Below are 13,453 nucleotides of genomic sequence, written 5' to 3' on the forward strand. Positions count from 1 at the left end.
TAAAATATGTAATATTTTAAATATTGTTGTAAACTTTATCAGGAATAGGTGATGGTACACTAATGTGGTAAGTGGTTAGACACTGAATTGGGCTTTGGTGAAGTGAAAATACTGTATGGTTCATTTTTATTTTTGTTTTCATGATTTGATACAGAATCTTGCTACATAGGTGGGGCTGTCCTGGAACTTACTGTGTTCAAGCTGTCCTCAAAGTCATAGCAATCCATCTCTCTCACCCCTCATCCTTCTGAATGTTCAAATTACAGGCGTGAGCTACTATACCTGTCTTACATTTTATTTCCTTATTAAAGGAGGTCTGTCCTTGCATATATATGCCCACCAATTGCAGACTCTCCAAATTCCTTTGGTATGAAAATTATATAGAGAGAGCTCCTGCATGCAGGCACACTCAATCCAGTCACCCCTAGGCATGGCCACTGGGTCAGAGGAGTTCATGCAGAATGAGTAAACACCAGGAGCTTCTGCTTGCTACTTTAACTTTCTTCTCTTCTTTCTCCTAATAGGAACTTTTTACCCCTGAATGCAAGTTTAAAGAGTCTGTTTTTGAAAACTATTATGTAATCTACTCATCCATGCTGTACAGGCAACAGGAGTCTGGCAGAGCCTGGTTTTTGGGATTAAATAAGGAAGGGCAAGTTATGAAAGGGAACAGAGTAAAGAAAACCAAACCAGCAGCTCATTTTCTACCCAAGCCATTGGAAGGTAAGTATATCACATGCATTATCCTCTTGGAAGCTGTTGTATACATTAATTTTTACAGGGATGCATCTGACATGGCCACAGGAACCTTCCACAGGCTGATAGAAATGTCCTATGTTGGAGTGCTGTTTGCACAGATTTCTCCTTGTGTCCTTGGCTCAGCTTTATGGGCTCCAAGTGTAGGTTTAGGGTAGAACAGGAGCTTAACATTTGCCAGAGACAGGGTTTTCAGTTCTGAACACCAAAGCTGGGGTAAAAGAAAAGGAAAAATAAAAATGTCCTCTCTCTCTCTCTCTCTCTCTCTCTCTCTCTCTCTCTCTCTCTCTCTCTCTCTCTCTCCCCCCCCCCGTGTGTGTGCAGCAGAAAACTTCTTTTAATTTTGCAAATCCTCACTATCCCGAATGTTCTAAGTACTTCATTATTTTTAGTCAATTTTTAAAAAATAAAAATGAACTATGTTCTTACAATGATAAGTATACAAGAAAAATGTTTTCACATGGAATTTTAAGTATTTGCCTATTTTCAGATTATCTGGGTAAAATTTCTTTTGAATTATTATAATTCTTGAAAATGATCCTGAAAGAATTCTGTGAAGTTCCATATCTCCTTCCATGCCACATAAATTAATTCCCTTATGGTAAAGGAAATTACCTACCTTCAACTCTAAATAGCAGCGCCTTCACATTTATTTTTATCAAATCCCAAGGCTCAAGCTACCATGCTCTATTAATTAATTAGAAATATATGTACTTTTTTCATTAATTATTCTGCCAGGAGGACCATTTACTGTTATTTATGTTAAATTTTAGAACTGAAAAAAGTGACCTTGAGGCTATTCCAAAGTTTTCTTAAGAATCAAAAATGAGGAAAATAACAAATCAAGCTTACACAGGTGGCCCAGCTTCTTGGGATAAAAGAAAAAGCCACCAGGCCCCTCTAGAGGATGACGTGGCATTGATAATGACATCTTGTAGGTTGTAGTCCTGAAATCTATAGAATTTCTAAGCCTGTAGGACTCTTCATGCTTGATGCTTTGAAGTTCCCCAGTATTACCTCTAACCACTGAGCTGACCTAGCCCTTCTCCTATAAAGGTCATGGTTGAGATGTATAATAAAAGCATGAGGGTCACAGAAAATATCAGAGTCGCTCCTGCTGTGGCATAACAGTATTATCACAAATAATCCTATTACTTGGCATTCTAGCCTTAAGTTGAACTGTTGTATGAGCATGGTATGTACATATGAGGAGAGAAAAATACTATTCTATCATGTTTTAAAATAATTTCTGGACTGAGGTATTCTAACCAAAACAAGGGAGTATGCTGCTCTACTATTCCTTTAAAATATTACTTCTGAAATACAAGATTTAACAGTGGAGATTACTAGAAGGATATCAATTTCATTTATAAGCCCAAATATGGTATAGATTGTATAATTAAAAATTTAGGACAATTTCCACTGGGATCTGATTGTTTCTGGATGTTCTAGGGCAAGTCAGATCTCCCACCTAACTTTACTTCATAGATGGTATAAGTGAAAACTTTTATACTATTGAGTCCTAACTTAATTAAAGTACAAGTGAGAAATTGGAGATGCTTCAAGAATGAAGACAGCTTTCTTTCTTTTTCTTATTTTTTTTTAAAAATTAAAAATAGATTTTTAGTACAACATATTCTGATTATTTTCCCATCCCCTAAGGATCTTTCCAGATCCTCTCTACTTCCCCATCCAACCAAGTCCACACTCTTTCTTTCTCCCTGTCATTAGAATAGTAACTGGCATCTAAAAAATAAATTAGATAAAATAAAAATAAATAAACCAAAATAGGAGAAAACAAATAAACAAAAAAAGAGGCCAAAGAAAAAGCTCGAGAAACATATACAGATGCAGAGATACACAGATTAACACAAATAGAAATCCCATGAAAACGTAAAATGGGAAAACATAACATATACGAATAATCTGTAAGAAAACAAAACAACAAAAAGCCTAAAGTACTGACAAAGCATTATGAGACAAAGAACCTCCAAAAAAGCTATTAAGTTCATTTTGTGTTGGCCATCAACAGCTGAGCATGGGGTTAAGCCTTAAGAGCGGTTTGTATACCCAGTTAGACTCCCCTGGAAAAAACTAATTTCTCATTTGTGAGAGGTTATCATTTAGAGACAGCTCCTGGGTTAGAGACTGGCTTCTACATGATTTTCAAGTAATTTAGCTCAGCATATATTTACCTTTGTAAGTGTGCTAAGAAAAAACATATGATACATTGTTGCAAATGTAAGATACCTCCACTGTACTCCTGGCACTGATCCTGACTCCACCTAGGGTCTCTCTTCTGAAACACCTAAGCTTTCAAAATCCAAGTGGCATGCTGGGAAGATTGACTGTAATTATATTGCTGCTGGCAGATGAGTTTAAGTCAACTAATTTTCCCACATGTCAGATACTTTTAAATATCCTTTCCTGAGACTCGGTAAAAGCATTTTCTAAAACGTGACATGAACTATGGTGCTCATGTCACAAAGCACAACTCAGAAAATCCTCAATTTTCTTGCTGCATTAGTCTCAGCTGCTGTTGCTGGTCTATGCCTCTGTCCTACCAACACCAGTTATTTGATTTTTAAAATAATGCATCAGAAAAAATGGATACAAAAATATAAATGTCATACAGTTTCCTCCAGTTGTGTAAAGGCCCTTCCTATGATAGTGGGAAAGGAAATAGAAGTAATTATTCACAGAAAGCTCTGGTTTAAGCAAAAGGAAGCCTTTATTACTAACACTGTGTGTAGCTTTCAAGTGGAACCCAGTGTGACTGTGTGGCTTTTAAACCACTAAAGAGAAAAATAGCTTAGTGATCTCAGGTGAAAATAGAATTAGATCAAATGCTTTTCTTGGGGGGGGGGTCTGTGTGTATGTGTGAGTGCTAATGCACCACACATTCTTGAGTAGTTATGTATGCTTTTCTTTACAGGTTTACATAGAGTCCATAGTTCTCATTTAAACTTTATTAGAAAAAAATCTATGTACATATGCATGCACATGTTTTAGTATATAAATTAGAAAATACATTGAAAGTTATGTCTTAATTTATGAATTAGAAATGACTTCCTTAAAAATTCTGTGCTCATTATTAATGGGATTGGGTTCATCCACTAAAAATAGATACAGACTGGCTGAGGTCTGTGCAAAAAGTGGTATGCCATTCTTGCATGATAACCAGATAGCCTCTTTCTTTCTTCTCCCTTTCTTCACATCTCTAGTTGCCATGTACCGAGAACCATCTTTGCATGATGTTGGAGAAACGGTTCCGAAAGCTGGGGTGACGCCAAGCAAAAGTACAAGTGCATCTGCAATAATGAATGGAGGCAAACCAGTCAACAAGTGCAAGACCACATAGCCAGATCCTCAGGTGTCCTGACTTACTTGTCCAGAGCACAGTGGAGAGATTTATCCTTACTAGACATTCCTGCTCCTGTGGTTGAAGAGCCCCAGCAAGCAAGCTGATGCTTGTTCTATGCTCTCTCAGACCTCCTTTATCGCAAGTGGATAAATCTCAACCTGTGGTTCCCCCCACACCAAGAAGACACCTGGACAAACCAGCTAAACTCAGACCATGGAATGCCCTACCAGATATGGAATGCCTTTTTAATATCTTTTCTGTGACTGTGACACTTCATGTGAATGACATACTTCACAAGTACACTCAATACCTTGCCTGCTGACAGCTACCCATAATCCTTTTTGAGTTCTGTTTCAGCGAAATCCATGTGTTTAAGTTCAATTTTGTAGCACACAAATAATATTGAGTAATTTCTAGTTAGATGCTGTAAACCTGTGCTATCATGGATTTCTATTCTTCCCATTTTTACAGGGCTGCTCGCTCCACTGTCTGTGACCTTTAGCAGGATTGTGTTCCTCTGAATCTTCAGTGTTGCAGTTGGTTTAGTTTGGAGAACAATCAGGGAATCAGGAAGCCTTCTAAACCTATTAATACAAATTGTATCTATAAAGATTAAGGTTGTCTTTGGCTCACATTACCGATTAAACACACATATATGCTCTGTCCGGTAGGAGACACTATGCTCCCAAGGTGGACATGCCTGGGTGGAGCAAGGGTCAAACACAATCCATGGGAAGCTCTCTATGACAGGTGTTTGGCATCCCCTCTAAGTTTCTTTCTGTGTGTATGTGTGTGTGTGTTTTATACATATCACAAGCTTACTGGTAATGGTAACATTTGCCTTGCCCAGCGAGCAAGACCCACTTGGTTTTTGAGAAAGTGGGTCCAAAGTATTTTGTAGGCCTTGTAGGCCTGATTAAGGTTCATTTTTTTTCATCTACTAATCCTGGTTATTGGGAAAAAGGAAAAATAAAAAAACAAATCATCACAACCTATAAGAAATATGCTACCTAAATCCATTTCTGACCCACTCCTTCCTGTTTTTAATGAAGATAACTCAATGCCGCCCCTGATTTGGGCTGCATTCCAGTTATCCTCAGCAGAGCATGGGCAAGGCGGCTGTTGTGTTCTTTCTGCAGCAGCAATGCACACGTTAGTATAAATTAGACTTTAATATTTTTGTTGTTTAATGACAAATTTTTAAACTGGACATACTAAGGAAAATTCCTTTTTTTTTTACAGCTTAGCATGCTGGGTCTGGTACTGTGTGTCACCAGTATATACCTCTAACTCAGCTCTGTGGGGTCCAACAGGCTGGGTTTGAGGTGACTTGCCAAGATATCAGAATGTGGTCTGTTGAGTACCATAAATAAAGCTAAAGACAAACCAACACACTCCAGCATTGGGATTCGGGCCATTAATTTATTTGATTTTGTTTTCTTTTGCTTTTGTAATTTCATTTTGAATTGAATTTTGTTGAACTCCAAGTTTAGGGGTACTAAGAAAGGCTGTGAATTGATGGAGAAACAGTTTGAAGACTCCATACAAAACATTCAATACCGGATATAAAGAGCTTCAAAATGTTTAATACTGAACTGTTTGAAAGTATATTTGTTAACTGTGTGTACACAATAAAATTCTATGTTTTCTTCTCAGAAAAGCTCATTGAGACCAAATTGAACCTCTTTTATAGAAAACAATCTATGTGGTATCAATGTACTGGCCTCTTGTTATTATTTCCATGTGGCAGAATGACCTAGATGCCATTTGCCCCCATCTGCACTGTGCTTACTGGGAAATTATTTTCTCACTGATTTCATGAATCTCCATGACAGCCCTTGCCCAACATAGAAAAATTTTGGTCTGCTTAGCTGATTAAAGATTCAGTATAAATTTAACTGTTTATGCTTATTTCATTTTCATATTGGATTCCATTTTAGTAAATAACCATTAGCATAATGTTTGACTAGATTTATTGTCAATAATGCTAAATTGCAAATACAAAAAATGACTCCTTTGACCACCACTGATTTGGTGTTGTGCATAATTAGACAAAACCCATTAACTGATTATTTAGGGAAGACTTACATACCATAATATGTGGTAAAATGTGAATAACTTGTAATTCCTATTAGTTGGCCTTATAGACACAGGTTATACCCATCCACATGTACACACACGCTAAACTAGCCTACCTTTCTGGTTTTGGTAATCAACATTACTTGAGATTTCTGTTCTCAAGACCTGGCTAGTGCTTAAAATTAAGGCAAGATTTATTTTTGTAAACGATTAAAATTTATGTTATTGCTTCCCTCTGTTTTGTTTTCCAAGAGTTGTCAGTTGTCTATGACAGAATGTATTATTGTAAGTAGGTATCCAAGTGGCTTCTTATAATATATGTTTAGATATATCACAGAGGGGTCCTTGTTATATTCTTGATTTAGTTAGGCCATTTCCTTTGTGTCTGGTCTCACTTGTTGCATGGGAAGAGGAAAGCATCAAATGAACTGCATGTACTAGGACCCATGTATCCAGAAACACTGATATGTATTTTTTGATTTACATACAGAGAGCTTGTCTGTATTGTACAATTTGTGTTTCTTACCCTTTGTTGTATTTACAGATACAACATATCAAATAAAATACTCATATGAAAGCATATGGAAACCATCAAATAACTTTATGTAACAAAATGGCATTTTATCACCCCAAATATATTCTCTGTAAATAAGATGATAAACTCAGTTTTCCCCTTACCATGCCAAAGAAAATTTTAGCTCTTTGATGATACCTCTCTTGCTAATTTTTTGGAATAAGATCATCATTCCTTCCCTCAGAAATTAAGTTTGCTATTATTAAGTACAGTCTGTCATCACTGATGTTCTATATAGTAAATCTGATGGAACACATTTGTATTTATAGACTGTGTGTTTTATATCTCCCTGTATGTATATCCATTGTATCACATCTCTAGAAGACCCATTTCTTCTGCATGCATATCTGGTGGGGGAGAGATAGTTCTACCATCTTGTGATGGTAGCTGATTGCTTTGCCTATCCATCAACCGTGCTCATTAATATTAGTCCTTTACATAACTCAAGTGACACAATTTTTGTTTCCAATAAGTTTACTTCCTGAAATTTCTTACTATTTTCCCAGGAAATAATTATGGAAGACACTCAAACAGTCTGTCCTGTGTGAAGAGTAACAGGGAATTGGGTACACTTTCTTGATGTATTTTGGAGAATTTGGAATCTTGTTTTAAGTGTTTGCTTGTCCTGAGTGCTTTGGGGGTGAGGACTAGCTCCATAAAGGATCCCACGACTTTTGCTCTAGTCTTTCTACTTATTGACTTTCTAGCAAGTAAACAGAATGTATCATACATAACCACTTAATTAATTATTAAACTACTAAACCATCTTTTTTCTATCTAGAGTGACCAATATCAGATTTGGTATTTTAAGCAAAAACTAAAACAACAAAAATTCCTTTGTTGCTCCTTAAAGTGAATATGTATTATTTTGTTAAAAATTTCTTCCAAATATTTCAAGGATAATAGATGTTTGATATCCCTCAAAGAAGGAGTGTGAGACTAGAGTGGTCAAGTTTCAATTTAGAATAAACTTAAAATAGTGAGAAATTACTTTAATTTTATTTTAGGAAACAGCTATACCATAGGGAAACAATTAGGCTAAATGCCCAATTATTCTCTGAATTATAAACTTAGTCAAATACAGAATGTAAATTGTGTTGTTCTAAAATAAAGGACATCGGTAGTTAAGGGTTAGGCTTAAAAAGTGACACACAGTGCTATATGCTATGTGAGTATCTAGAATACTGTGTTGGTTTCAAAGTTGTGACAGTTGAGTTTGCAAATTAAGACTGTTGTATTTTTGTTTCCCTTTGTTTGTGGTTCTCATTCAGTCTAATTTTGATATCTACTGGTGAGGTTGAGTTTGTACTTGAGCTGATAGAGGTAAGTCATTCCTTCCCTGGTGCTGCTGGAATCCAGATGAACTCAGGATTCCTTAAAGGCAGTAGGAACAATGGTTCTCTTCATATCTTGAGGACTTTTGTTGACTTTTATAACTCCCCTGGAGGGATCTTCAATCATGGTTTGTTAAACAAGTAGGGTGAGGATCATCACCACTGGTGAACTTAATGCCAACCATTCAATTATCATGGGTCCCAGTGTAATTTTTGAAAGCCACAAGCAAGCCAAAGAGATTTGCTTATTTTCTCTTATTCATTACAAATTTGTCCTTGCTCAGCACTTTCAATGAGGTAGTTTCTATTTTGGAGTCAAAGTATAGAATCGTATTTAGTTAGGAGATAGATTATGTCTTTGCCTGTCACTATTTTTTTATTTTTCTTTTTAAACAAAAGTATGTGGAATTTTCACACACATATTTATATACTGATGTTGGCATGACAAGAGCCAAACACAGCCAGACAGCCAGACACACACACACACACACACACACACACACACACACACACACACACACACACACTAGTAAATCGATTGAAGCTTTTTTTAAAGTCTGTTTTCCAAGAAAAAAAATCTGACTAGAGACATACACTACATTTTCTTTTCATAGTCTGTAACAAGGCACTCCAGAACATGGTGAACTACAACATATTTTCATGTTGTCCAAAATTTAAGAGAGATCACATTTTGATCTCCATGGAATAATCATTTCTCCAATGTCATAACTCTATTCTGAGAAAACTTATATACTAAGGATATTTCAACACTTTTTCTTGTAAAGATATAAGAAAAGCAACACATTCTTTTGTAGATACTACTGATAGAAATGATAAAAACTAAAGAGAGGATCATAATAATTAAAAAAGACACACCTGAGGGAATGAAAGGGAACTGAAGGTTCCAGGGGAGAAAAGTCTGGCAAATTACCACACAGTTATGATTAAAGCCAGCCCACAACCTCTTTATGTATGGCCTGAGAGCTCAGGATGGACTTTAATTTATTTATTACAATTTTAAAATATTAAACAATTAAAGAAGAAAATTCTACAGTAGTTTGTCTAATACACATTGTTCACACCTTTATATAGAAGGCTGAGTCCTGCAGTAGGGAAATATGAAGGTCATTGTACTATGATGGGAAGGTCACTGACTCTCAATGTTTGGATATCACCAAACATATTATCAGAACTGCTACTGAATTATTATAATTGCTTTGTTTCTGGCTTAAGATGTATATAGAGAAGAGGAAAATACAGAGAAGAGGAAAGAAAGCTATCATCAATACTATACCTTAACTCCTTATATTGCCCTCATTTTATAAAACTGATGTTAATTGCCAGCTCAGTAATAGAAATACAACCTATATGGCTGGGTCCCCTAATCTCAGGATAGAGGCAACAATTTTATAAATAGGTTAAATTCTCAGAACCTTATCGTTACTATAAAACCAGCACCAGTGAAATTGACTCTTCAAATACTTTTCAGTATTTAGTTTTTTTAAGTAATACAGTGGAGGCATGTTTTCTTTACTTTTGGTGACTTGACTGATAAAGTCCAAGCCATGACTTTAGAATATTTACATTATTAATATAAAATTTGCAAGTAAAAATTTCATCTTAAAACAATACAGAAATGATTTTGCTATGTTATTTTAGGATTTTACAAATAATTCACATTTAGGAAAAAGGTATTTTTTTAGCTATAAATAATGGTTGCTTCAACTATGTGTATAAGTAGATCTAACTGTATATATGCAAGGAAACCCCAAATATTGTACATTTTCATAATTTAATGTGAGTTTCATAAACAGCAAAATTTCACCAAGAAAATAAACATTTTGTTCCTATCACTGAGTGAATATTTGTAATTTTGATTTAAGTTATTTCTATATTTTGGGGTCCACTTCTGAGCTTCTGAAATAGGTGTCGTTCATGTTGACCCTACCATTTCTTTGAAAAAACATCTTTTAAGAGCGATGAGTGCAGTATGAGGATCCTTGTGTTTCCAACTAGACACTATCTTCAGAGGACACATTACATGAACTGATTTAAATAAAAAGTCAGATTTCTTGTACATGTAACCCATGCCTAGTCTCATAAACATGGTCTGTTAGTTCTTGTGATCTAAAGTGGGTATTCCAATTCATTTTTTTCTGTTGTGTTTGTTTTCAGTGGTTAGATAGATATTGACACAGAATATAAACAACTTATGTCACTATTTATTAAATTGTCAAATTGTACATTTTTCATTTCTTCCTGTAAGAGATCCTTGTGAACTTAAAGCCCTTTTGATCTGATAAACCCACGCCCATCATCACACGTCATATGTGTCTATCATCATTGTCCCAATATGCAAATTCAGATTCATATGGAATCCTGGAAAAACCCAACTGATCAGTTTATGTGAGAATAAATATCATCCTTATATTCTGATAGTGTTTCTGGTGTCGGAATGTGGAGTCCTAAATACCATGTGATTTAGCATTTTTTCTACTACATATTGGCAAACATTGGATGTCAGAAAATACTTTGCTGTGAGGGCCCTTCAGTGTTCTATATATTGTCTGTGACCACTACCTCTAAAATGCCCATAGCACAAGCACCCTAACCAGTGTGACAATGAAATTCTCTGTAGACATTGACAAATGTCTTGTGGGTGCAAAATTGCCCTCCTTGATTGTAAAACACTGATGTTAATTATGGGAAAACAATTCTTTGTGGTGTAATTTACATCAGTTTGCTGAAGTCATTTCTAATGAAGACCCATGTTTCACTCAGGCAGTCAGAAATAGAAAAACACACAAGAGTCTGTCCTAGTACTGTCTACACATGCATTCCTCTAAATTTCTAAAATGGCCTAGAAATGTGAATCCAGTTGTCGCCCATGGAATCATTAAGGATATTCAGTGCCAAGCCAGATTTCACATGCGTTTCCGTTCCATCCATCCCAGCATTCACAGCTTCCACAGCTACAGATTCCATTCCCTGCAATAAAATAAACATGGGAATTGTAGTTATGATCAGAAAGCACTACTAGAATATGTGACTGTGAATCATAACTGTTAATGAGAAAACCATTCCATTTATCCTCTCTAGAGTGTCTTATAATAAAATGATGTTATTATGTTATTAAATACCTGAGAGAAATCCACATTTAAGATAATTAACATCTCTTTGATTCCATAATCTATTAATCAAAAAGTACCCACCTTGTATCACTCAGCTGGGCTCTCATATCACAATTCTATTTTCTGTTAGTGGGCAAAACCATGTCTGACTTACAAATAAGCATTGAAAAGCATAAAGCCCCTTGAGAGGAAATTAGGCAGGCCAGAGAGCTGGAAAAAAATATCCTTGTGTGGTAAGGTGAACAGAAAAAGTGATTTTCTGATTTAATGTCATGTCAAAATAGTTATCTTTAACCTTATTAAAATGTTTGATTACAAAAATATTTTGAGTTACTGAGAAAGAATTTTATTAATGGTATATTGAATCAGCTAGAACTCTATGAAGTGTAAGTACATTTTATAATTAAAACAATACCTTCAGGAGAACACATACACATGTTATTATTTGACTTGGTTCAGTTTTTTTATACCTAATTATTATAACTCAATTAATTAAGTTTGTGATGGCTATCACACAGTCAAACCTTTTGTATATGCTTTTGCTATTGTTCACACCACACACATATCTATACGTATATACTCCCTAAAAACAGCCAATATACCAACTTGTGGCATCTGAGTGCTGCTTAAAACAACAGCCCTCCCCTGGAACATGTTAAAATTAAATTATTTTTAAGAGAATTCTGCATTTGTATAATTGCCCTTGTACAAATTCATAAAGCAGATTATCTTGTAGAAGTTTCCAAACAATCATATAATCTGGCTGCATCCTTTCGCATTTTTCTAGGGAAAACGCTAGTGAGTATTATAGGTAATCACTCATCCTTTTAGAATTACTACACATGTTCATTGTTCACTGGATTATATGGGAGCTGCCTTCTCTGGCTATCTAAAGCAGCATGTAGTAGATGCCATTTGGCTCTATTGTCATCTGTGGCACAAAACAATTAGTGTAGTTTAATACCTGTGCAAATGAGACCATCGTGTTTGTCACAGTCTCTGTCATCGCAGTCACAAAACTCCCCTGAAATATACCACTCTTCTGCAGAACAAATGCACTTTCCACAATGGCAAGAACCTGAAATCACAATGGATATTACTGTCACCAGAGAAATAAAGATTTCCATCAAGAAGAGAGTATCACTGACACACTGACAATAGGCTTGTAACAACCTATCTTCTAAAGGTAAAAGTTTATTGAATAGCTGCTTTCTCAGAGGAGAGCTTTACGTACTCAAATACATAAAGGTCATTCAGGAAAGCCTTCATTATAGATCTAGACAGTTGCAATTAGCCTGGAGCAAATGTTCTTTGGTCCAGTCTGGCTGAAATGTCAATGGAACAGGATGTGGCTCATCCTTAGAGATACTCTCCCCAAAAGGTATTCAAAATAGATGTTTTGTTTGTTTCTTTTTTAATTGAATTGCATTTTAAGTCCTTGTTATCTAAAGGAATCCAATACTAAATTATATTAAATGAAGATTCATTTTGTAATTTAGTAACAACTAAATTATTGAGCTCATCATCTTAGAATTTTATTTATATGATTTTTTTGAAATAGGAACACACAAACTTCATACTGAGTGGCAAAGTGAAGTGTTAAAAATGCAGATACAATCTCTCATGTCTGATTGATGTCTCAGACCTGCCCTTCAGGATTTTATCTATAATCAGGAAGAGTCTTAATGAACCCCAAATGAGGTCCAGTCAATTTTGCTACCCCTTATCAACATTCTTTCTGGTTATTTCAATCTAATTTTAAAACAACAAAAAATTAGTTATTAAAATATTTTGGGTAACTGAGAATCTTACTAATGGAATATTTAAGATAAAAATAAATTTTATGTTATGTCAAAGAGAAGAAATTTCTCTTTGTGCAAATGTCTTTCAAGACAGGCTTGAAAATCATGGGGAAAGCTGCTTTTGCCACAGCTAGAAGGACAACTGCAGAATTCAAAAGGACCTTTTCCATTTCCTTGCTTGGCCTTTCTTTCTGGACACAATTTCCTTTTACTGAAAGATACTGATAGTTATCACAAAGTTACTCAAGTCACCAATCCCTTTAAGAAAATGTGAAAAGTAAAAGTTTTCAATGTGGTTAGCAAAACTCCAAACTCATTAAGCTCTAAATTCACAGAGGAGACTTGGGAGTGTTCTGAGTTCTTCTCCTGAAATAGAGTGACTGACTAATGATTAACAACCTAGGGGCAGAGAG

General features: G+C 35.4%; 2 protein-coding genes across 4 annotated transcripts in view; one reads left to right on the plus strand and one right to left on the minus strand.

Annotated features, from left to right (window-relative positions):
• The window catches only part of Fgf14 (fibroblast growth factor 14), a 232,015-nt gene extending 223,384 nt beyond the window's left edge, over positions 1 to 8,631 (plus strand). For all 3 annotated transcript variants that reach the window (XM_028868301.1, XM_028868302.2, XM_028868299.2), the window contains 2 exons: positions 525 to 723; positions 3,981 to 8,631. In XM_028868301.1, coding sequence (XP_028724134.1) covers positions 525 to 723; positions 3,981 to 4,117 — 336 coding nt within the window. In that variant the 3' untranslated portion in view covers positions 4,118 to 8,631. The remainder of the gene's footprint in view (positions 1 to 524; positions 724 to 3,980) is intronic.
• Positions 8,632 to 9,072: 441 nt separating this feature from the next.
• Positions 9,073 to 13,453, minus strand: part of Itgbl1 (integrin subunit beta like 1) — a 245,340-nt gene continuing 240,959 nt past the window's right edge. Inside the window, exons 10-11 of the mRNA XM_028868297.2 lie at positions 12,203 to 12,316; positions 9,073 to 11,095 (exon numbers count right to left, since the gene is read on the minus strand). Coding sequence (XP_028724130.1) covers positions 11,004 to 11,095; positions 12,203 to 12,316 — 206 coding nt within the window. The 3' untranslated portion in view covers positions 9,073 to 11,003. The remainder of the gene's footprint in view (positions 11,096 to 12,202; positions 12,317 to 13,453) is intronic.

The sequence above is a fragment of the Peromyscus leucopus genome, chromosome 9 (genome assembly GCF_004664715.2).
Source record: "Peromyscus leucopus breed LL Stock chromosome 9, UCI_PerLeu_2.1, whole genome shotgun sequence".
NCBI classification, from domain to species: domain Eukaryota; kingdom Metazoa; phylum Chordata; class Mammalia; order Rodentia; family Cricetidae; genus Peromyscus; species Peromyscus leucopus.